General features: G+C 23.0%; 2 protein-coding genes and 1 long non-coding RNA gene across 5 annotated transcripts; all 3 read left to right on the forward strand.

The window, feature by feature from the left end:
• Window positions 1–22: 22 nt before the first annotated feature.
• LOC122501460 lies at window positions 23–3046 on the forward strand. The gene is made up of 2 exons (XM_043610945.1): window positions 23–541; window positions 2571–3046. Exons 1-2 carry the CDS (start codon window positions 221–223, stop codon window positions 2850–2852), a joined length of 603 nt encoding a protein of 200 aa, XP_043466880.1. The 5' UTR covers window positions 23–220; the 3' UTR covers window positions 2853–3046.
• A 2103-nt stretch (window positions 3047–5149) lies between these two features.
• On the forward strand, window positions 5150–19213 carry LOC122501092 (sex-lethal homolog). 3 transcript variants are annotated; one of them, XM_043610360.1, is made up of 6 exons: window positions 5150–5308; window positions 9928–10219; window positions 11650–11825; window positions 12168–12281; window positions 12915–13075; window positions 16872–19213. In XM_043610360.1, exons 1-6 carry the CDS (start codon window positions 5259–5261, stop codon window positions 17165–17167), a joined length of 1089 nt encoding a protein of 362 aa, XP_043466295.1. In that variant the 5' UTR covers window positions 5150–5258; the 3' UTR covers window positions 17168–19213. The 3 variants fall into 3 exon arrangements, with proteins under 3 accessions (XP_043466295.1, XP_043466310.1, XP_043466302.1); XM_043610375.1 differs by lacking the exon at window positions 5150–5308 and adding an exon at window positions 5733–6163; XM_043610367.1 differs by lacking the exon at window positions 5150–5308 and adding an exon at window positions 7512–7647.
• LOC122501111 lies at window positions 8593–9732 on the forward strand. The gene is made up of 2 exons (XR_006301544.1): window positions 8593–8901; window positions 9679–9732. It is a non-coding gene; the product is annotated as an uncharacterized LOC122501111 (long non-coding RNA).
• Window positions 19214–23667: the final 4454 nt, after the last annotated feature.

The raw sequence follows: 23667 nt of genomic DNA on the forward strand, positions 1-23667 counted from the left end.
AGAAAAACCGTTGGCTGTCAAACATTTACGAGCTGTTCCATTGTCATTAATGTCATTGATAATTTCCCAAGGCATTTAAATTAGTTAAATCGATTTATTGTCAAAATTCAGTGATTGAAAATTAGACAATTAAATTAATCCCAGTGAAAAACTTTATTAAAGTTAAAAATTGCTTTATAGTGTTATAAATTAAACGTCATTTTAAAAGAAAAAAGAAAAAATGCCTTCAGATTCGAGAAGCGTCTCTTTTACTTTTCATCGGGATTTTTTAAATACCAATAATATTGAGCCGACCAAGGGACGTAAAAGTTTACGAAGAAGATTACAGGATCGTTTCGAGGATCATGATAAATCGTCAAGCAGTTCGCTTGGAAAGGAAAAGGGTTTGAAAAAAAAGGATAGTTCGGATTCAGGAAAAAGTTGGCATAACTTGAGTCTTGGAAATGTAACAAACGATTCTCGAAAAGCTCTACAAACTGGAGCCGAAAGAATTTCGAAAACTTTATCTAATGTTAAAGTCACATTCGGAAGCATATCACAGGTTTGTTTAAATTTGCAAAGTCTAGATTATTTATTAATTTACAATTAATTAGATTACTATTTTCGAAAAATGCTACAAGCTTCTTTTTTCAATTTTCAAATTAAAGTACTGGAAAAAATTGAATTTTGGAGAAGTTACAAATGATTGCAAAAATTCAATTATTTTCAAAAGTAATAAAATTCTTCACAGAAATTCAATTACGTTCAAAAACTAAAAAAAAATTCTCGTCAAAATTCAATTATCTTTAAAAATAATAAAATTCTTCTGTAAATTTCAATTATTTTCAAAAATTTTAATAAAATTCTTTACAAAATTTCAATTATTTTCAAAAAATTTTCCTCAATTCAATGATTTTTAACATCTACTATTTTAATAAATTTTTTCAAAAGAATTCACTTAAATTTTAAAAAAAATGTTGATAAAATTCTAAGCAAACATTAAATTAATTTCATAAATAATCAAAATTTTACAGAAATTCAATAATTTACAAATTTTTTTATAAATTTCTTCACAATAATTCAGTTATTTTTATAAATAATAATATTTTTTTACAAAAATTCAATTATTTTCATGAATAATAAAACTCTTAATAGAATTTCAATTATTTTTAAAATAATTTTAATTGAATTTCTCGAAAAATTTAATTATTCTTGAAAATTTTAATAAAATGCCTCTAGAAAAATTCAATTTTGTTGATGAAATTCTTTATGATAATTCAATTTCGAGAAACACTCATTTATTCAATAAATTATTTATTTTTGTATTTAAATAATTGAATTCTCGTAGAATTTTCCAATAAAAATTGATTTAAAAATGAATAGCAGTTAAAATTTTAGATAATAATTGAATATTAAAAGCATTATAGCATGAATTTTTGAAAAATAATTGATAATTGAATTCTTTCGAAGAATTTTAATAAAATTTTTGAAAATAATTACATTTTTCGAAGAATTTACTTAAAATTGTATTAAAAATAATTGAAATTCTGTGAAGAATTTTATTAATTTATGAAAGTAATTGAATTCTTGCAAAAAATTTCAGAAAATAATTCCATTTTTCTAGGATTTTATTTTAAATTGTATTAAAAATAATCGAAATCCTCGGAAAAATTTTATAATAATTTATGAAAATAATCGAATTCTCATAACGAATTTTATCAATTTTTTTTGAAATAATTGAATTCATATAAAAAATTTTATTACTTATAAAAATAATTGAATTCCTGCAACGAATTTTATTATATTTTATTTAAATAACTAAATTCTTTTGAGAACTTTTGTTAACTTTAGTAAATTTTGGAAATTTTTGAATTTCAGCGAAGAATTTTATTATTTGTGAAATTTAATTTAATTCTTGCAAACAATTTTTGAAGATAATTTAAAAATTGTATTTAAAATAATTGAAACCCTGTGAAGATTTTTATTATTTATGAAAATAATTGAATTCTTGCAATGAATTTTATTATAATTTTTGTAAATAATTTAATTTTTTTTTTGAAAAATTTTATGGAAGTTTAAATTTTTATAAAACATGAAGATATCAATTACTCCGAGTCAAAGACTTGGAGTGATTGATATCTTCATGTTTTATAATAATATTCTTATAAGTTGTTGAATTTTAAAAATGTTTGAATTTGAATGTTTTGAAGAATTTTAATTTTTATGGAAAAATAATAATTAAATACTTATTTAAAAATTTAGTTATTGATGTTTGCAAATAATTTTACAATTTAAGAAATTCGTAAGTAAATTTTGTCTGGAAATCAGGGAAAAGTCAGGGAAAAAGCAAAATTAATTTTTTGTGGCAACCCTGCAAAAGAATTTCTCTAAATTGAATTTCTCCAAAAAAAAGTAAAAATTCAATTTTTTAAATTAAAAATTGCTTTTTGACTTTCAAGATTGACAGAAAGTTACTACAATTATTCCGGTTGTTTTTTTTTTAATTGAAAATGAAACTGAGAGAAATAACTGGAAACAAACAAACTAAATAACAATAAAAGGGTAATAATTGAAAATTTATTTTTTTGCAGAGATTTAAAATTCCGACACGAAGACGTCAAAGACTGGAAGAACAATTTACTCCCGATATTAATGCAATAAAATCAGCGACTCCACAAACTCGTTCACGAGATTTATTAGGACGAACGCCAACAAAATTGTACAGCCCTTTTGGTATCGAAACACCATTACGTGTTTGGGATAAAGAAAATGATCCTTCTGAATTAGGCGATACGCCAAAAGCATTTAAAAATAGTAAGCACAAGAGATTTTTTAATTTTACAAAAATCAACGGTTTTCGTAGCATACGATAAAATGAAAGAATCTCCAAAAAAGAAACAAAATTTCTCAAATTACAAAAAAAAAAAAAAACTAGTACCTATAAGAAATACTAGATCTGAATTTAAAAAATAGTATTCAACACTTCGAACATTTGTATATAAGCATTTTTATACATATATATCATTTATGTAATTTATTTAATATTTTTCTAATCAGGGTATTTTTTTTACTCTTCTTTTTTCGATGATAATGATAATTCGACAATGAAAATATTTTCATTTTTTAAATTATTCTCCATTAGAAAAAAAAAATCGTTTATCTAACGTTTTTTTTTATAAAGAAATGTGAAAAGAACAATTTTTTGTATGATTAGAAAAAGTTAAAAATCAATTTTTCTCGTTAGAAAAATTATACAATACCAAAACAATTATTTACAATAAAGTAAAATTTATTATAAATAAAAATTTGCCTCTGAATTTATTATTAGATAAATATTTATTAACCAGCTTTTCTGAATCTCACTGATAAATAATTTAAAGCTTGTAACATTTTTTCCAATTTGATGTACTTTCATTTTTTTAAATTCGTATTAATTTATTTATTTAAAATTATTAATTAGAGAATTATTAAATTATACTTAATAAAATTAATTTCCATATTTTTCATACATAATAAATTAAAATAATTCGAAAACTTTTTGAAATTTTCATAGGAAAAAAAAGCAATCTATATGTTAATAAAAAATATTTAACAATTAAAAATTGTTCCTTTTTTTGCAATGCACTTCATTAAAATTATATTATTAATTAAACACACTTTAATAAAATGTAATAAACAATGTAATTTTTCTACATTTTTGGAATAAAAACATAAAAATGAAACTTGCCAGTGTAGTTTTTTTCGTTAAAAAATATTATTAATTCTTGCAAAGAATTTTGGAAAAAAATTTGAAAATAATTGAATTTTTTAGCAGAATTTTATTATTTATGAAAATAATTGAATTCTCGCGAAGAGTTTTAATAAAATTCTTAAAAATCCTCATTAAATTCTTTTGAAGAATTTCTTTGAATTTCTTTCATTCATTAAAATTGTATTAAAAATAATTGAATTCCTGAGAAGAATTTTATTATTTTTAGAAAATAATTGAATTTTTGTAAAGATTTTACTAATTTAAAAACAATAATTGAATTGTTTCGAAGGATTTATTAAAATTTTAGAAAATAATTACATTTTTGCAAAGATTTTACTATTAAAAAAAAATAATTGAATTAATTCGAAGAATTTATTAAAATTTCAGAAAATAATTGAATTTTTTAAAGAACTTTACTATTTATAAAAATAATTGAATTGATTCAAAGAATTTATTAAAATTTAAAAAAAAATTGAATTTTTTTGAAAAATTTTACTAAAATTAATTGAATTTCTGCAAAGATTTTACTATTTTAAAAAAATAATTGAATTGTTTTGAAGAATTTATTATAATTTTAGAAAATAATTGAATTTTTGTAAAGATTTTACTAATTTAAATAAAAATAATTGAATTGTTTCGATGGATTTATTAAAATAGAAAGTAATTGCATTTTTGCAAAGATTTTACTATTTTAAAAAAATAATTTAATTGTTTCGAAGGATTTATTAAAATTTCTGAAAATAATTGAATTTTTTAAAGAATTTGACTATAATTATAAAATAATAATTGAATTGTTTCAAAGAATTTATTAAAATTTTAGAAAAAATTGATTTTTTTAGTGAAATTTTATTGAAATTAATTGAATTTCTGCAAAGATTTTATTATTTTAAAAAAATAATGGAATTGTTTCGAAGAATTTATTATAATTTTAGAAAATAATTGAATTTTTGTAAAGATTTTACTATTTATTTTTTAAAAATAATTGAATTGTTTCGAAGGATTTATTATAATTTTAGAAAATAATTGAATTTTTTTAAAGAATTTCATTATTTTAAAAAAACAATTAAATTGTTTCGAAGGATTTATTAAAATTTTAGAAAATAATTGAATTCTTTCACGAAATTTGGTTGAAAATAATTGATTTTTTGCAAAAAAGTTATTCAAAAATTAATATTTCAAAATAAAAAAAATTTTGTAAATTGCGTAATAATAAAATTTTGAATACTACAAAGAAATAGTAACAGAAAAATAAGTGAACTTTAAAGAAATGTATTAAATTTTAATATTAAAAATACCAATTTACACATAATTTACAAACCTTTTTTTTTCGTGAAAAAATTCAAAAGTAATTGCTAACCTCTGTACGCATGCGCCACTAAGTAAAATCCAGTCTTCGAAAGGCGATTTTCTTTTTTTTGATATACGGCGTCATTGTAGAATCGACGCGTCAACGGCACGATTTTATCATTTCCAACACAGTTTCTCGACAAAAGTTTCATTTTAAGCATTGAAGTTATTTCATTTCGTGATGTACGCTACTATGTGGAGCACAATGGACACTGTAATTCCAGTAATCAGGTAATTAATAACTATAATTATAATCGTGTGTGAAATCTTTTTTCGTTCGTTCATATTTTGAGGTTATGTTTTTATTATGAACTTATTTCTCATATTTAATATAGATTTCTTTTTCTTATTTCATTGAATCATGTCATTCTCAGTGTAAAATTTCACGAAATATTATCAAATTTTCCCTAAAAGTTAAAATAGTGGTTTTTATCCATAGTTTTAATGATGTGGGGGAGGTAAGAGAGGTGCTTGCTAAGGAAAAAATATATATGTCAATTTTCTTTTATTTTACTTTGATTCGAGAATTTGTAGATATTTAAATTTTCCGCCTTGTGAATTTTAACCGGAAGTGAGACGCCATCTTTTTTCCCCCTCTCTTTCTTTTTTTTGGTGAGAAAAATTCGAGAATTTGCCGTGTGGAGTGCTAGTTTCGCTTAGGTAAAATTTTAAGGTTGAGGGGCAGGTCAAGAACTAAACCGGGCTTTGGCTTGGCATCAAATGCTGGTATAAAAGGCTGTACTTGTGAATATTAAGATAAAGTTTGCGTTTATTTTCATTAAAAAGTGAACGAGTATTCTTTCTATCCGGTTTTCAAGTTTGCCACGTTGATCGTTGTAAGTAATTCGCAAACTTGACGTAAGCGTTCCAATTCACGCCAACGTTCCTTCTCGCTCCATTATTAAAAAAAAAAAAAGTTTTGATAAGTCGTCCAAAGTTTTGTTTCTCGTCTTCTTCGTCCATTTCTCATTCAGTGTTGAAAGAATCTTTCTCTAAATCGTATCGCGAGTGCTTCTTTTCAGTTTTCGTCGTTTTTTTGCGCGAATTTTCATTCGCTTTTTTTCTGGCATCTTATTTTTTTGAGTGGTAAGTAACACACTTTGGCATTTTTTTTTCCTCTGTTATAATGATTACTCCCTGGCTTTGGTCGATCGTTGCGCCAAGCTTTACATTTTACCGCCTTTTTATCTTTTTATATATCTATATTAAAAAAAAACCAGGTCATACGGACATTTTGATAATATTATGCTTTTTATTGGATAAATCTTATCGGCGTCGTTTTCTGATTTTTTTATTCTGCTAAAGAAATTTTTTTAATGGGTGTTGCAATGTGAGAACAGGAAGTTGGTGTAGTCATTTCCTGTTTTACGGCTCATGGCATTTATGATGTCCTGTGAGGAATACATAAAGCATAAAATGTTTTCAAGAAATGCTTCACATTTTACTGAATTCGTAAATTTTCTTATTCTTAAAATATAGATTTTTTTTGTTTTAAGTCTTGAAACAAAAAAATACCTCCATTGTTTCCTAACCTAAAAATAGTTAACATTGTTGCATGATTGTAAAAAATGTAAGAAATATTCCAAAATTTGACTCATTTTTTGTAAAGTAATGTTAGAATTTCTAGGCATTAAAAGCAAATTTTTACTAAAAAAAATAGTTTTTCTCGTATTATGTGTTCTTTTTGCTCGCATTTTCCCGTAAATATAAAAAAACGCACTAGAGTAGTTTTGAAATTAGCTTGGTAATTTTTTAATATATAATATTTTGTATATTCCTTTCTGTCATATTTTCTCTTATGTAATTTATTAATTTATTTTCCAAGAAATAGGTTTAACGAGAACCATAATTTTCTTTTTATTACTTACAATTATTCTTCTAAGCGTTGCACATGATTCAAGAAACAAGAAATAATGCAAAAATTGAAGAAGTAATTTCTTTTAAAAATAGAAACTATGTAAAAATATTTTTTTCTAGAATAAATAAATGATTTCTGCAAATTAAATAATTTCACTACTATTAAAATTAACTAATTAAAAATATTTCTTGAAGTTTTAGAGTAAATTACGATATATACAAATTTAAAAATTCCATTTTTAGATGTACTTATAAGCAGAATTTTATAATTTTATAAATAAAAAAAATATTTAATTTTTAAATATTTCAAAATTGAGACAGGAAAATTATGAGAAATTTTTTTAAATTAATAAAATGTGACTGGAAATGTATACGAAATTGTATTTGACATAGAAATAAGGGAATAAATCCTGAAGGTCATTCTATTGTCTTTGAAATTGCATGGCATTCAGGTAAACTAAATTTCAAAGGTCCCATTGGTGTCTGTCTATGCAAAAATCATTTTGAAGGTCCATCGTTAAAATTACATTTCCGATACCTGCGCCATTGTTTGAGAAATGTAGAAAAGAAGGGCGAAAATGAGGATTAAAATTGAAAAGAAAATTTTGTCCCCTTTCTACCTGATCTCTCACTCGTTAGTTCTGGTTTCGGAAAAACCCATAATTTTCGATGGATTTTCAAGAAACTTTAGTTAATAATTCCAGTTTTCTGTGGTAAGTTCGAAAAAAAATATTTTTTTTACTTTTCTTAGAGAAAAATTATGTTTATGAATTTTTTTTCTTATACAAATATTAATTATAGAAGCAAATAATTAAAGTAAAAATAATTTTTTCCCTTGGAATTTAATTCCATGAGAATTAAATTAAAAAATTAAAATTCTATTCTATGAAATTTATATCTAAAAACAATTTTTACCTCCACAATTTTTTTTACCTTTTTAAAAATCAAAAAAAAAATTCTAACTAAATGTAAATCTTCTCTACAGATTGAAAAAAACATTTTTTGTTATATTATGTTTTAAAAATGTCATCTTTTTTTTCATGATAAATTTTTTGATGTGGAAGACAAAAAAAATATGATTTTTTTCAATAATTTGTAATTCAATTTAATTTTTTATTTATCCATTTAATTTAAAAATTTAATAATTAAATTGAATTCAAGTTTAAATTGGGGAATTTTTTTCCCCATAGAAAAAAGAAGATTAAATGTATTTTTTTTTTTGCATTAAATTAAATTTTGTAGCGAATTAATTTTTTGTCGCACTTGGTCGAAATGGATAAAAGTACAAATCAATTTTGCTGCATTGGAAAATTAGATTAATTTAGGTAATTAATTCAAGTTTCTAATTAAAAAATACAGTATTTTGAATATTTTTTCAATTTCCAAAGGAAAAATATTGAAATTGAAAAATTTGTCTTTCTTTGCTTCTCAGAAATTTCTTTTGTTGAAATTAAAGGAAAATTCATTGTAAAAGTGTTAAGAGTGGGGGAGAATTAAAGAAATATTTAATTTGAAAATAAAATAAATATAAAATTCAATTTATTTTGTGATGATAAATTAAAAAGAGAATTTAATTTTTATAAATTTTATTTTCAATAATTAAAAAATTAAGCAAAATCTGATTTGTACTTTTTCTCCTTTTTTTTTTTAGTTTTTTTGCAGCTAGAATTTGAAATAAAATAAATTATTTAGTTGAAAATTTTTGAAATTTTAACTTGTGCGTTTTAATTTTTGGTGAAATTTTCAAAGTTGAAGGTAAATTTTATTGCTGTCTATTTGATAATCCTCAGGTCATAAAATTTTATAGCCCCTGAGGGAAAATCGACAGTAATTGCAATCGTCTAGTTAAATTGTTTATTATTTTCGTCGAAAGGTCATATGACCATCAGACATTGAGAAAATTAATAATCACAAACAAAAGGAAGACTTAGCAAACAGACAAAAGATACTGCAGTTATATAGCTGAGGTAAACAATGCACATTATTCAAACTTTTGCCGAGTTGAAAAATTTTATTTTCCGAAATAATATTTTTTCAAATATTTTTCAAAATATTAATTTTTTTTACTAACGAGAGAAAATTTAATTTCTTCTTTTCTTTTATTTTTTCTTAAATCTAAATTATTTAAAAGAACAATTATTTTTAATTTTATTTGCAAAATTAATTTTTTATATTCATATATAAATTGAAATATTTTTATACAATTTTTGTAAATTGTAAATTACAAATTATAAATGTAAAATTAAAAATTTTAAATACTTTTTTTAAAATAAACAATTTTTGTAAATTCAATTCGATTTTTTTAAAATAAATTAGTTTTTTTAAATTAGAGAATCGTTAAGATTGGAAATTTATTTGGATAATGAATCGAATTTTTAATTTCGAGAAATTAATTATTTTATTCATTATTTCTGAATTAATAATTTTCGATTGGAATAAAAATAAAAGTGTATAATTTTGCAAAGATTGAAAAACAAATTTTTTCAATTTTCTATCTTTGATGCCTGGATTAAATTTTTTTTCTTGAAAATTTTGAAAATATTAAAGAAATTTTATCTTTGACGCCTGGATTCAATTTGTTTTTTTTTTTTTGTAAAAATTTTGAAAATATAAAAGAAAATTTAAAATGTAAATTTCCCCCATCCAATTTTTTTTTTGGCGTGTTTAATTATTATAGAAAATAAATTTATTCCGCTCAAGTCCTCATGTTTGCTTTTGTTTGTTTGTTTGTTTCTCAAATGCAGGTCTGACGTCGCACTGTTTTTTATGCGCAAAAAAAAAAATTGAAAAAAAAAATGTTATATTGGAAAAATTTATTTTCTATTTATTTTTTGTCTCTCTCTCTTCTCTCTCAGAAAAAAAAGATGATATACATTCTAGAACAACGGGCCATCATGATCTTCTGGCACATGGCACCGTGCATAATAGTAGTAACAAATTTGTTTATATTTTTTGTATTTGCCGATCTCGTCAATGGTTTTTCTTGGGATCAGTGGAGGCAGCAGCAGCAGCGGCAGCGGCAGCAACAATACACATTTGCAACCACAACATATTCCCGTATTGGTGACGCCAACGATCATAGATCAAAGAATTGTCAACGGGACTCAGTGTGGTCCAGATATGACAGATCAGCGTCAACAACAAGTAAACAAAGGCAACGGAATGGATTCAAGAACAAATTTGATTATCAATTATTTGCCACAGAGCATGACAGAAAAAGAGCTCTACAGTATGTTTGTTACAATTGGCCCAGTTGAATCGTGCAGAGTCATGAAGGATTACAAGGTGACTTTTTTTTCCTTTTTTTTACAAAAAAAAATATAATTACTGCTCTTTCAACTTTTTCAGGAAAAAAAGGAGTTTCCTTTTTCATTTTCCCCCTTAAATTATTAAAATTCCCTAAAACATCTAAAATAATGCATATTCTCTCCTTTTTCTGATTTTTTACAAAAAGAAATTTTACAAAAATTGTAATTTTTTTTGTAAGTTGGAAAGTTTTTTTACTTTTGTCGAAAAAAAATTTTTTTTGCAAACTTTGGAAAACTTTTATGGTTTTTTTGAAGCCTTCTTTTTATTATTTTCTCAGAGTTTTTAAACTCAATATTATATTTTTTCTACAAAATAAATATAAAATAACTTTTTTTGATTACAAAGTAAAAATCTAAATTGTATAGAACTTTAACTTATTTCCAGAAAAAATTTCACGAAGTTGAAAATGTATTTTTACTAATTTCAATTAAAAATTTACTTTGGATACTTTATATTGTAAAATTTACTCTGGAAACAACGATTTTTTATAGCAAATTTTATAATTCTAAAGTTCTGAACTTTCAAATAAACGAAATTTGAAAAATTTTTGAAAAATTTTTTAATAAAAAAAATATTTCGTTCCTTTGAACGTTCAAAACTTGTTATTATCAAATTTTACTATTAGTCGAGTTTAATTTTTGTATACAAATTATTTGTACAATTTGTTTCTAAAAATTAATTTCCGAGTAAGGGAATAAAACATTTTTATTAATTAACTATGGAAATAGTAAAATTTCCTATTAAAAGTTGTGATTCACAGAATAAATTTTACTAAAGGGTCGAAGTAAATTTTACCAAATTTTGATGAAATTTATTTCAGACTTGATAAAATTTACGGAATTTTAAAATTTTTTAAATTTTGGAAAAATTACAGTTTTAGGAAAAAGGTAATATAAAATATTGATAATTAACAGCAACAAAAATTGAACTAAAAATTTTGATTTAATAAAGCTGCAATTTAGAAAAAAAGTAAAATATTTTTTAAAAAAATTTATGCGCTGTATTACAATAATTTTTTTACTTAATTTGAAAGATCCTCGTTTTTAAACAGTTTCCTTTTTTCAAAAAAATCTGTTTTTGAAACTGTTTTCGCTTTTTAAAAAATAAATTTTTTTTTAAATTTTTCCTTTTTCAAAAATTAAAATCCCCTTTTAAAAATGAAAAACCCTTTTTTTACCTCGTTTTTTCGGGTTAAAATTAAAATATTGCGACTTTAGCTAAATTTAAAAATTAAATTTTTATTTAAAAAAAAGAGTAAAATTCTGTAAAAACGATAAAAATTTGAAGTTTTGTTAATAATCAAACACTGTTTTAATTATTTAAAACTTTTTTTTTTAATTTTGGCCATTTTTTAATTTATTCGAGGAAAATTTGTAAATTTAATTTGTTTTTGACTTTTTTTTCAGACTGGTTACAGTTATGGTTTTGGTTTTGTCAACTATGCAAAAATGGAAGACGCAAACACTGCGATTGCAACTTTGAATGGACTTCAAGTTCAAAATAAGAAACTAAAGGTTTCACATGCGCGTCCTTCAGGCGAGGAGATTAAGGAGACCAATCTCTACGTTACAAATTTGCCAAGGTATTAAATTGAATTTTTTTTTATAAATATTCTAATTTAATTTAATTTATATTTCTTTTTTCGTATCTTAAATTATTTTTCTTTTTTAATTGAATTTTCTTTTTTTTTATTTAACTTTATTTTTTTCTTATTTGAATTTTGTTTTCTTTATTTTCCTTTTATTTGAATTTTTTTTCTGTATTTTCCTTTTTTTAATTTAATTTTTTTATTTGAATTTATTTTTCTTTTCTTAATAGTCTACAACTTTTCTTTTATAAAATAATGTTACAGAAGAAGAAAAAAAATTCTCTTTTTTTTTTACAGTGAACTTTGTAATTTTTAAAAAAATACTTTTAATTTCAGAAATATTACGGACAAGCAGATTGAAGATATTTTCAGTAAATATGGAAATATCGTGCAGAAAAATATCCTCAAGGATAAACATACAGGTTTACCAAGAGGTGTAGCTTTCGTGAGGTAAGTTGAAGAAATTTTTTTTCTAAATCTAAAATATTTTTTAAAAAAATTGTATTTTTAATCGTCCCAGTTATAGTTTTTTGATATTTGGAATTAAAAGCGCACAGCTCGTCTACTAGAATTTGAAATGTATCCAAAATTAGCAAACAGGTGCGCTCCTAGGAAAACCAGTCATTGTGTAATGAGACACTTGACAAATTTACGTTCGACGAAATATTCTGGTCTCAATTTTCTATTGACCGGAAAATTATTAATAAACATAAAGAGCTCGAGAAAGCGTCTTCCGCTAAATACTATTTTCTTTATAATTTTTCAATTCAGAATTTTAAGAGGATTTTTTATTTTTCACTCTTAGATTATTTCTTATTTAGTCTAATAAAAAATTGTCTTTAAAAAAGCTAATGACTTTTAATAGCTTTCTTTTTTTAACTTGATCAAAAAGTATTTTATTAGACAGAATTTATAATTATTTATTAAATGTAAATTTGGTTTTTATTAAGACTAAACATTAGATTTATTAAATGTAAATTTTGTTTCACTAAGACTAAAATTTATAATTATCAAGAGTAAATTTTGTTTAATTAAGACTAAAATTTATAATTATTTACTAAAATGTAAATTTCGTTTCATTAGATACGATAAACGAGAAGAAGCACAAGAAGCAATTAATTTCCTCAATGGAACGGTTCCCGATGGAGGTTCTGAGCCACTGAGTGTGAAAATAGCCGAAGAACATGGAAAACAAAAGGCGGCTTATTACGCGGGATGGCAAGCCGGTTACAATCAAAGTCGCGGTAAGTTTTGACTATTTTTCCCTTCCCGATTTTATTGACATTATTGAAAAAAAGAATGCATATACAATAGAAAAAAATTTCTTTCTTTTTCACTAATGTCAATTAAATTTAAATTACTTATCAAAAATCGCTATTTTGCGTCGTTTATACTTTTTTTGACATTTTTCTTGTCAATTTCGTTCGGAATTTACTAATTTTTTTTTCTCCTCTGAAATTGCAAAGACGTTTAACGAAATGAAAAAAGAAAGGTTGAACGCATCGTACGAAATTGTCAGGAGCAAAAATAATTTGTGTTGCAAAAGAAAGAAAAAAAAACTAATGTCTAAATTCTTTTGTCAGCTAAACTGGCTCCTCTTAAATAGGACATCGGGTGACGTCTTACGTTTATAGATCGCCAAAGCGAACGATCGAAAGCTACGTTTTTCAGTTTTCTTAATTTTTTTTTAAACAAGCGTACAAAAGAAAAATTAATTTCTTCCCGGCGAAGTAATTGAAGTAATTGAATTTAGCCAAAGAATTTGGCTCTAAAAAATGGAAAGCAAATTATCGCGAGACATGGCGATATGAATCGGTAATATTGTCGAAGATGAGAGAAAAAGAATAACCGGTAGTGTTTGTGTAAAAGTGATTAATTGGATTATTGATAATCATCAAAAAAAGAAAAGAAGACTTCGGAAGAAATAAATATGGACAGAAGACATTTTTATTGTCCAGGAAATAATTCCGACTCTGATGGATTATCTAAACGATGCGACAGATGGATATTTTCTTTTTTTTTTTCTCTTTTTGTTTTTTTTTTCTGGAATTCGCGGACTCGGTTTAATATGAAACACTGCTAAATATTGTGTATTTTTTGTATTTTTTCATTTATATTTTGTCATTTTTTTTTTTGTTTTAGTCGGGCATTGTATCATGTAACACGTTTTGTGTATAATTTTTTTTTTGTCTATTTTGTACAGCTTTTTCCAAAAGAAGAATATATATTTTTTCATGATGTTTGTTTATTTTGCCTTTGAATTTCTCTCCTTGAATGTGCGTTAAATGATAAATTTTCTTTTTATTTCTTTATTTATTTCAAAATATACAGGCAAAGAACCATTCCTTCCTTTTTAAATATTGAAAAATTTGTTTGTTAGGCATTTTTTTTTATTTATTTACAAAAATAAACGTGGCCAAATCTTTTGTTTATTTTTTGTTATTTTTATATTTTATAAATATAAAATAACATTTTGGTTATATTTTATTTTATTTTTTTTAGTTTTTAAGTTGAGAAAGTTTTTTATTTGAAAAAGTATTCTGTCGTTTTGATTATCCCCGTTTTTTTTATACACCTTTCCGGAAATTTTTCCTATCTGTTTTCTTTATTTTTTAGTTACATTCAAAGTTGATGCATTCAAATTGAAGTAATAAATAATGGAAAATTAAATAATTTACAGAAAAAGACGTCACCTCTTCGACATTTTTTTTAAAAATTTTTTCACCTATTTTTACCAATTTTCCCCCCTTTTAAATGTTTTCAACTATTTTTACCAATTTTACCGCCTTTTTAAAAAATTTTATCCTCTATTTTAACAGTTTTTCCAGTTTTCCTCATTTTTCTCTCTAAATACAAGCAGTGGAAAAAAACCAGAGACGATTTTTAATTCGGCTTGAAAAAAATTTTGAAACAAACGTTAATTGATAAAATTTTTTGTTAAAATTCAAAGTAGAAATAATTGAAAATTAAACTTTTAAAATTATAATAAGATTAGAAAATATATAATTTTCATTGTTTGAAGTTTTTGAGAATGAAATAATTAAATAATGTTTAAAATTATTTTCATTGTCTAATCTTTTTTACATTTTAAAATTTAAATTAGGAAGCTTTAAAAAAAACTTTTTTTAACTACAAAGAAAGAATTTTAAAATGATCAAATATAAACATTATTTGGAATTAAATTCATTAAAATGTTCATTATCCGAACTTTTTAACGCCCGAAAAATTTGAAAATTAGTTTGTTTACGTCGATTGAAACACAATTGTCTCGTAAACCAGGAAAATTTTTCGAATTAGAAATTAGAAATTTTACAGAACTTAGATTTTCGGAAAATTTTAATAATTCAAATTCTTCTGTAAATTAGTTAAATTTTTTAATATATATTTTATATTTAAATTAATTATTAAAAATAATGGATTTATAGAAGAATTTTAGTTTAAAAACACTAAAAAAAATTGAATTTTTGAGAAATTACAAATGATTGCAAAAATTCAATTATGTTTAAAATTTTTTAAAAATTCTCGTCAAAATTTCAATTATCTTTTTAAATATTAGAATTCGTCTCCAAAATTCAATTATTTTCAGAATTGAATTAATTCCCGAAATAAAAAATTTTTTCTTAAAAATCAATTATAATTTTAAAAAATTTAATAAAATATTTTGCGTGAATTCAATTATTTTTATAAATTAGAATCAAATTCTTCGAAAAAATCAAATATTTTCATAAATAATAAAATTTTTCTCAAGAAATCAATTATAATTTAATTATTTTAAAAAATTCAATAAAATCCTTCGCAAGAATTCAATTATTTTCATAAATAAAACTCATCGCAGAATTTCAATTATTTATAATACAATTTTAATTGAATTCCTCGAAAAATGTAATTAATTATTCTTAAAAATGTTATTAAAATTCGTCGAAAGAATTTAATTATTTGAAAATTTGTTGATAAAATTCTTTCTGAAAATTCAATTTTAGGAAACATTCAATTATTCAATAAAAATCATTTTTTTATTTAAGTTATTGAATTCTCGTTGAATTTTCATAAAAAAATTGATTGAAAATTGAATTTAAAATTTTTTTTGATAAGGTAATTGAATATTAATAAAAACATTATTGCGTGAATTTTTAAAAATAATTGAATTTTAAAAAGGTTTCAAATTATAATCTTTGAAAATCTGAATTTTTCATGCTTTTAACTAACCATTCTGTAGAATTAATTTTCTTTGAAAAAGTTTGATTGAATTTTTTTTGAAATTATTTCAAGTTTTTATCTTCTAATATTTATTTAATTGAAAAATTTCTCGTAAAATTGAATTATAAACAAATGGATTTCAAAATTCTCAAAGAATTTTTTCAAATTTTATTAAAAAGAATTTAGTTTAAAGAAGAATTTTAGTTAAGAATTCTAGAAAATAATAATTGAATTGAGATGATGAAAATAATTATGAAGAAGTTACAGTAACAATATTTAAAAATAAAATAATTGATGTTTTCGAATAATTTTACAATATTAAAGAAATTCGTAAATGTAATAAAACATTTTTTTTTGAGTATCCAATAATTTTTAGAGTAAATCATGGAATATTCTTTCTGGTCAGGAAAAAGGTCAAAATTTTATCTGGAAATCAGGGAAAAATAAAATAAAAATTTTGTGGCACCACTGATTATTTTGTACAATTGAATTTGGAGAAATCAGTGTAAGGGGAAAATCAGGGATCAAATTTTTTGTGACAACATTGAATTAAATAAACAACTTTTTCGATTTTTTTTTTTTGTATTTTTAATTGACTAAAGTGACTTTTTTTATCGCTTAAGTCGAATTATGAAATTGAGAGAACGTAGAAAAAAGAAAATTTAGAAAGATAGTTGTTTGGATAATAAAAATTATTCTAGAGTCTAAAGAATAAAAATCAGAGAATTAGAAATTCTTTTTTTTGGTTAATTTATATAAATGAAAAAAAAAAGAAAAAGAAGGAAATGGTGATGATGATTTAACATAAAAATTTTGTCTATAAGAGAGTATTAAAATTTACAGGCGGTGGAATGGCTGGTAGGGGACGTGGAGGGCCACCAGTTGGTGTTGGTATGGGAGCAGGAATGCCAGGTTTAGGTGCAGGAGGACCACCGGGTATAATGGGCAGATCGAGTGGTTTTGGACCCCGTGGAGGTCATCATTTTGGCGGGGGTGGTGTCGGTGGCGGTCCAGGCGCAATGAGAATGGAAAAAATGCATCCCCATCGTTTTAATCCAATTGGAATGAGTGGCGGTATTAGCGGTGGTGGTGGTACAGGAGGTGGAGGCGGTGGCTATGGAGCATCAAATTTCTGGTGACCACCTATTGATTCTGGTGCGTCCGAGTGACATCGGCTCCATCGCCGCTCCTAGTTTTCAACGACGGAAATTTTACATAATATTAAAAGTAACAAAAAAAAAATAATATCCAGCGTTTCATCGTGTTCTCCAATTTTTTTTTCTTTTTTTTAAAAAAATATATCGCCCGAAGTTTATCTCCGTCGTTAAAACTAAATAACCGAAGCCTTCCTCTTTATATTCCAAAAGAAAAAAAATCTTTTTAAACGTATCTGTGACCTTAAAATTTACAATACAATTCAGTATTTTGAAAAAAATTTGTCTCTTCCGAATAATCGGAAAAGAATTTTGTTTTTTTTTTTTGTTTTAGAGAAAAATTGGGAAGGATTTCTTTTTTAATTGTGTTAAATTATTAATTTTTTTTTCTCGTTTTCTAATGTACCGATCTATTGAGATACGGCTTTTAATTAATTGATAAAGTTACGGATGTTGCTGATGTCACAAATTTGTTACATATAGAATTGATAAAAAAGAAAAAATAAAAAAAAAACGACGTTTTACTTCGCGCGTTTTCAACGTTTTTTCGCGTTCGTTGAAAGAGGAGCCACACACACGCTGGGTTCTGCTCGTTGTTAAATGTTTCCTTTTAGCTTCAAATAAAATCGTCTATTCTATGTTAGTTTAAGGAGATTTTTAAAGAATAAAAAAAAAGTAAGAATAATAATGAATTCCAGGTCACTGAGAAGAAGCTTAGATAGGATTAAAAAAAAGGCGATGATTCTCATTGAATAAAATGTAAATATTTAGCAGATGTTCGTATTTTGTATCGAAAAGACACTCATCTCTAATCATGTGCGAACATTAAGAATTGTGCGTTCGACAATACGAAATATCCAAATAGATTCTATGGCTCAACTTTTTCTCAGTGGGTGCGTCGCACACGTGGATTTGTCTTTTTTTCTCCAATCAGAAAAAAAAATCATGTACTTGAAAAATTACCTTGTTTCGTAATATTAATTGCGAAAAAAATAAATTCATACATTTTCAATTAAAAGACAAATCCACGAGTGCGTTTTGATAGCTCGTGTAATTTTTGTGCGGTATGTTAATGAGCTTAACATGAGAATAAATTACAGCGAAAAAAAGAAGCACGTTGTTATCGCAAACACTGTACAGGAAATGTGAGACTGACTTTTTATAGGTGATAAACTTTTAGAGAGACGATTGTCTTCATTAATCGGGGTTTTTTTTTTTTTTTTTTTTTTTTTATTAGTTCTAGAATGTCTTTTCTTTTCTTTCTTTCTTTTACAATTTAACAATTTTTTCTCTCTTTTTTTTAAAAAAAACGTTTCTTTTAAATAATTTCTTTGTATGCGAATGAATTTTTTTAAAAATTCTTTTACTCAGTTTGCTTGTAAAAATTGAGTTTAATATTTTCTTCTTTTACAATGTAATGAATTTTCTTTTAATTTTTAATTTTACAGAATTTGAGTAAATTTGTTTTCAAATTAAAAATTTTCCTTTAATTTTTAAAACAAAAATAAAATTTTTTAGGGGAAATATGTGGGAAAAAAAATTAATTTCGAAATTTTAAAAATCGAATTTTATTATTGACTATTTTCGGGGTGGGGTAATTTTTTTTTTTTTCTGAAACGACTTCATTGTAAGTCCCTGGCTAATGATTTCGTAAGTCGTCAAGTTTAGATCGCAGATTTCGAAGATCTAGTTTCTAAGTTCATTTCACTACGTTTCATTGCGGACGTAATTTTGAAGATAATAATATTATATAATTATTGAAGATACATTCGATATTAATTAATTAATAATAATAATAATAATATTAATAAAAAGTTGATTGTCAAATTCTAAATAAATCTCTCTTGTCTAAGGACCGTGAAAAATAAAATGCACAACTGCTTTTTTTCTTGATATAAACAATGTCAAAAGAAAAAAGAAAGAAAAATACAAACATAAACGGTCTTTAATTCAAGCTTCTGAAGTAGTGAGAATCTTATGTATCGCCTGTACCAATACCTTCAATAAATTTACGTTCTCACCAAAAAAAAATTCTTGCATTTTGTCAAATTTTATTTTTTCTTTCGTTTGATTAGTAATTTTCTGTTAGTTTTTCTCTTAAAAGTGAAAAAGTAATGAATAAAAAGGAAATTAAATAAAATTTTACTCACTTTAATTTTTGTTTTCTTTTTTATTTCAATTTTCATATTTAAAATATTTTGCTCTTGTAGATTAATTTTTGTAGCTATTGTTTGAAACGAATTGGTTTTTGTTTAATTTAATTTCAGATTAAAAAGTCTTTTTATACAAAAATTAATATTTTTCTTACAATTTTATTTTAATTTAAACTTTCTTCTTTACAGTTTATTAGAATTTTCTTTTAATTTTTTTTCCAGAGGAAAGATAAATAGAAATAAAATTTCATTCTTTTTAATTTTCATTTTTAAATTTTTTATTGTTGTACATTAATTTTTGTATCAATTTTTTTACTTTAAACTAATTTGTTATTTTTTCCATTTTATTTTTAATTACATTATTTTTACATAAAAAATTAATATTTTTCTTACAATTTATTTTAATTTAGATTAATTTTCTTCTTTTCAGTTTATTAGAATTTTTTTTTAATTTTTCTCCTTCAGTGGAAAAATAAATAAAAACAAAATTTTCTCTTCTTTTATTATTTTAATTTCCATATTTAAAATTTCTTATTCTTGTAGAATAATTTTTGTATCAATTTATTATTTACTTTAAACCAATATTCTTTTTTATTTAATTTCTGATTAAATTAATTTTATACAAAACTTAATATTTTTCTTACAATTTTATTTTTTTTAAAACTAATTTTCTTTTTTCAGATTATTCTTTTCTTTTCTAATTTTTTTTAATGACATTTTTTATTTTTGATTTCGTTTAAAATTTCAATATTAATTTCAACTATCAAATTAAAATTTATAAAATTCATTATTTGCATCCTTGGAAATTGAAAATAATTTTTTAAAACTTTTGAAAAATAGAAATTTTCATTTTTAAAATTGGAACGAAACTTTAAAAACAGAATTTTCAAAATTTGTTAAATATTTTCTTTAATTCGATTTTATTTACAAATAACATTTTTATTTTAAGCTAAAAATTTGAATTCACAATAAATTTGAAAAAAAGTAATTTCAATTTTTAATTTTAATTAAACCCAATGATTTAATTTTTGGTTTTATTTATTTGCAGTACGTTATAAACTTAAAGTGTATAATAAAATAAAAGTAAATATTTTGTATTAATTTCAGGTATTTATTTTTAATTCGAGTAAATAAAAAAAATAATTGATTTTTAATTGAATTAATAAAAAAAATAAAAAGAAATAATCTAAATCAAGTAAATATTGAATTAATAAAAGAAATTTATAACACAAAATCTTTATTAAACAATTAAGGAAATACATTAAGAAGAAAAAAGGATTTAAAATACACAAAACTTTTAATACAATTTATATAAAACAAATTTAGTTTTTTTTGTTAAAGAAATTCCTCACGATTATCCAATGAAACAGTTATCGACGAAGATCCAACGACGTTAATCAATCACAGCGTTGCCCTTCAAAAGGCAGCTCGCAATTTTCAATTCTAGCAAAGTGCCTGATGATGAGCCCAACTGTTAATCGTTATTCAGCTTCTTTTTCTTCCATTTCTTGCGAAATTATCAAGTAACTTTTATTTTTTCCACTACTTATTTAAACAATTTTTCTTTTCTTCTTCTTTTTATTTTCTTTTATGGTAAAATAAAAGTATTATTATTAATTATAAATTCTAGTTTGAAGATACATTTTTTCAGAACGAAGATTCGAACAGTGAGAAGATTCACAGAATACTAAAAATTTATTGAATTTTGAAAGTACAGAGGAATGAAGGAAGTTTTCATATCAGTAAAGTGTCAAGAATCTCGAGATTAGGAAGCTGCAGTGGGTGTGTTTGAAGATTATATTAACTGAATCGAAAATGCAGAAAGGAAACAGGAAGAGGGTGGACTCACGGAATATTAATCGCGATTATAAATTTATAATTTTTAGAACTTTTAAGACTGTGAGTTATTACAGAAAAATTAATATTCTTATTTATTATTTCTATGTTCTTTTTTGCTTTTCAGAAAAGAATTAATTGTATTTTTTTATTATTAATTATATATTTTATATTTATTTTTTTTCAATTTTTTATTTTAAATACGGTATTTATTATTTTTTATTTTATATTGTATTTATAATTTATTTATTCATTTACTTTTAATTATATTCTTTTCTTTTTATTTATTATTTGTTTTCTATTTATTGAGTAATATTTTTATCACTATTTTAATAATATTAAAATTTACAGTCGTATTTTAATTTGATGACAAAATTTTAATTTCCCTTTTTTTGATTTTAAAAGGAATGTTTGGACTCTTTTATTTTACTCTTTGGAACGATTTTCACGAAGGGACTTGAACGACGAACTGAGAGGAACTGAACATTTCTTTAAGCTTTCAAAAATTAAACACGTGGTATCCACACTTCTTTCGTCCCACACTGGAAACAAGAAGTTCACAAGGGATCGAGATGGCCCTTCGCTTTTTCATTTCGAGAAAAAGATGTGTGAAAAACACAAGGTAAAAAAAATTCAAGTACTAACAGTAATAAATTTACAAACGCCTGGTGGGGAAATTTTCGTAGTAAAAAAATTAGTACAAAAATAAATACAAATTAGTACAAAATATATAATTTTTTGAAATTAATTTATTATCTATATTTATAAATTAAAATTAACTATAGTTTTAATAAATTAAAATCGTAAAATATAAAGAATGGAAATATGGAATAATCTTTTGAATTTAAATTTTGAGGGTAAAAAAAATAAAATACGTTTAATTTTGACACTTTAATTTCTATTAAACTATTTTTTTAATGAACTTTTAAAAACACTCGGAATATTTATTTAATTATAGAAAAAATAATTTCAAAAGAAATTAAAAATAAATATTTTATAAAAATAAAATATTTTTAAATTTAACATTAATATTTTTTCAATTTTTGCACTTGTAATAAAAATAATTTAATTTATTAAAATACAGTAAAATTATTTTCTTTATTTTCATTTTTACAAAAAATGGAATAGATTTTAAAAATATATTTTCTGTAGATTTTCAAGAAAAAAAATGTCTTTATTCTCTTCTAAGAAGAACAACTGTTAACATATGCGAGAGTTTCTTGTAAAAGAAAAACCATTTCGAATCCCAAGCATCTGGGATTATGGCAGTGACCTTGTTTGGAGATTAAAGCATTTTAAAATTACATTTGCATTAGAATTTTTACAAAATTACTTTGAAAAATTAATTAGATGAAAAAATATTGAAAATCGATGCAATTAAATTTTCTTTTTGAATTAAATTCAAATTTTTCAATATAAATACAGAAATATCAAATATAAATATTTGTCAATGTAAATAACGAGAAAAATATTTTAATATTATATTTGAAAATAATTTTTAAAAGTAATAAAATTAAAATCTTTCGAATATAAAATTTTTTCAAAGAAATTTGACAAAACTTTTGATTGTTTTAATTAATAAATTGTTTCACTTTTTTCAATTATTCTCGGGAATTCAACTATTTTCAAAATATTTTAATTACAACTGTTTGAAAACCTCATTTTTCAGAATTTCTAAATAAAATTTTTCAAATATCATTAATTTTTGTTCAACAAATATTTGAATATTTATTATTGCTATTTGTTTATCCAGCAGAAATTTAAATTTCAAAATCATATAAAACATTTTGGAATTTAATTATTTCTGAAAATAAGAACTGCAAATTCTTCAAATATTTTCTAAAATTTTAATTAAAATTCTTTTTCTAAACAATTTTAATCAAAAAAATTCAAAATTCAATTATGTTCACAAAATTTTTAAAAATTCTCATCAAAATTTCGGAAAAAATAATAAAAATTTCACAGGAATTTCATTACTTATACAAATTTTGTTTACACTGAGAGAAATGGATAGTCAGATTTTGATGTTAAAAAGATGATGTTACACGATACTATCATTATGCTACTCCCAACCATCCCAGATGCTAAAAAAAATATAGTTATGCTACCCCGTACTACCAAGATGTTACTCCTGATGATATTGATGGTAACGGTGACTATCTAGATAGCTGTCTGTATACGTAGCATTAAAGATGGTCACCCTAACCACAATTATGTTACCCACTACTATAAATTTCTCTCCGTGTATAAATTACTTCGCAATCACTCAATTATTTTCATAAATAATAAAATTTGTACGGGGATTCAATTATTTTCGTAAATAAAAAAATTCTTTTTAGGAATTCAATTATTTTCATAAATAATAAAACTCATTGCAGAATTTTAATTATTTTTAATACAATTTTAATCGAATTCCTCGAAAAAATCCTTAAACATTTTATTAAAATTCGTCAAAAGAATTCAGTTATTTAAAAATTTATAGATAAAATTCTTTAT

The sequence above is a fragment of the Leptopilina heterotoma genome, unplaced genomic scaffold (genome assembly GCF_015476425.1).
Source record: "Leptopilina heterotoma isolate Lh14 unplaced genomic scaffold, ASM1547642v1 Lhet_103, whole genome shotgun sequence".
In the NCBI taxonomy this organism is placed as follows: Eukaryota; Metazoa; Arthropoda; class Insecta; order Hymenoptera; family Figitidae; genus Leptopilina; species Leptopilina heterotoma.

Coding starts and splice junctions, on each gene's coding strand:
- LOC122501460 (XM_043610945.1), top strand. CDS start 221: ATGCCTTCAGATTCGAGAAGCGTCTCTTTTACTTTTCATCGGGATTTT. Junction 542..2,570: donor CATTCGGAAGCATATCACAG/GTTTGTTTAAAT, acceptor ATTTTTTTGCAG/AGATTTAAAATTCCGACACG.
- LOC122501092 (XM_043610360.1), top strand. CDS start 5,259: ATGTACGCTACTATGTGGAGCACAATGGACACTGTAATTCCAGTAATC. Junction 10,220..11,649: donor GAGTCATGAAGGATTACAAG/GTGACTTTTTTT, acceptor CTTTTTTTTCAG/ACTGGTTACAGTTATGGTTT. Junction 11,826..12,167: donor TACGTTACAAATTTGCCAAG/GTATTAAATTGA, acceptor TTTTAATTTCAG/AAATATTACGGACAAGCAGA.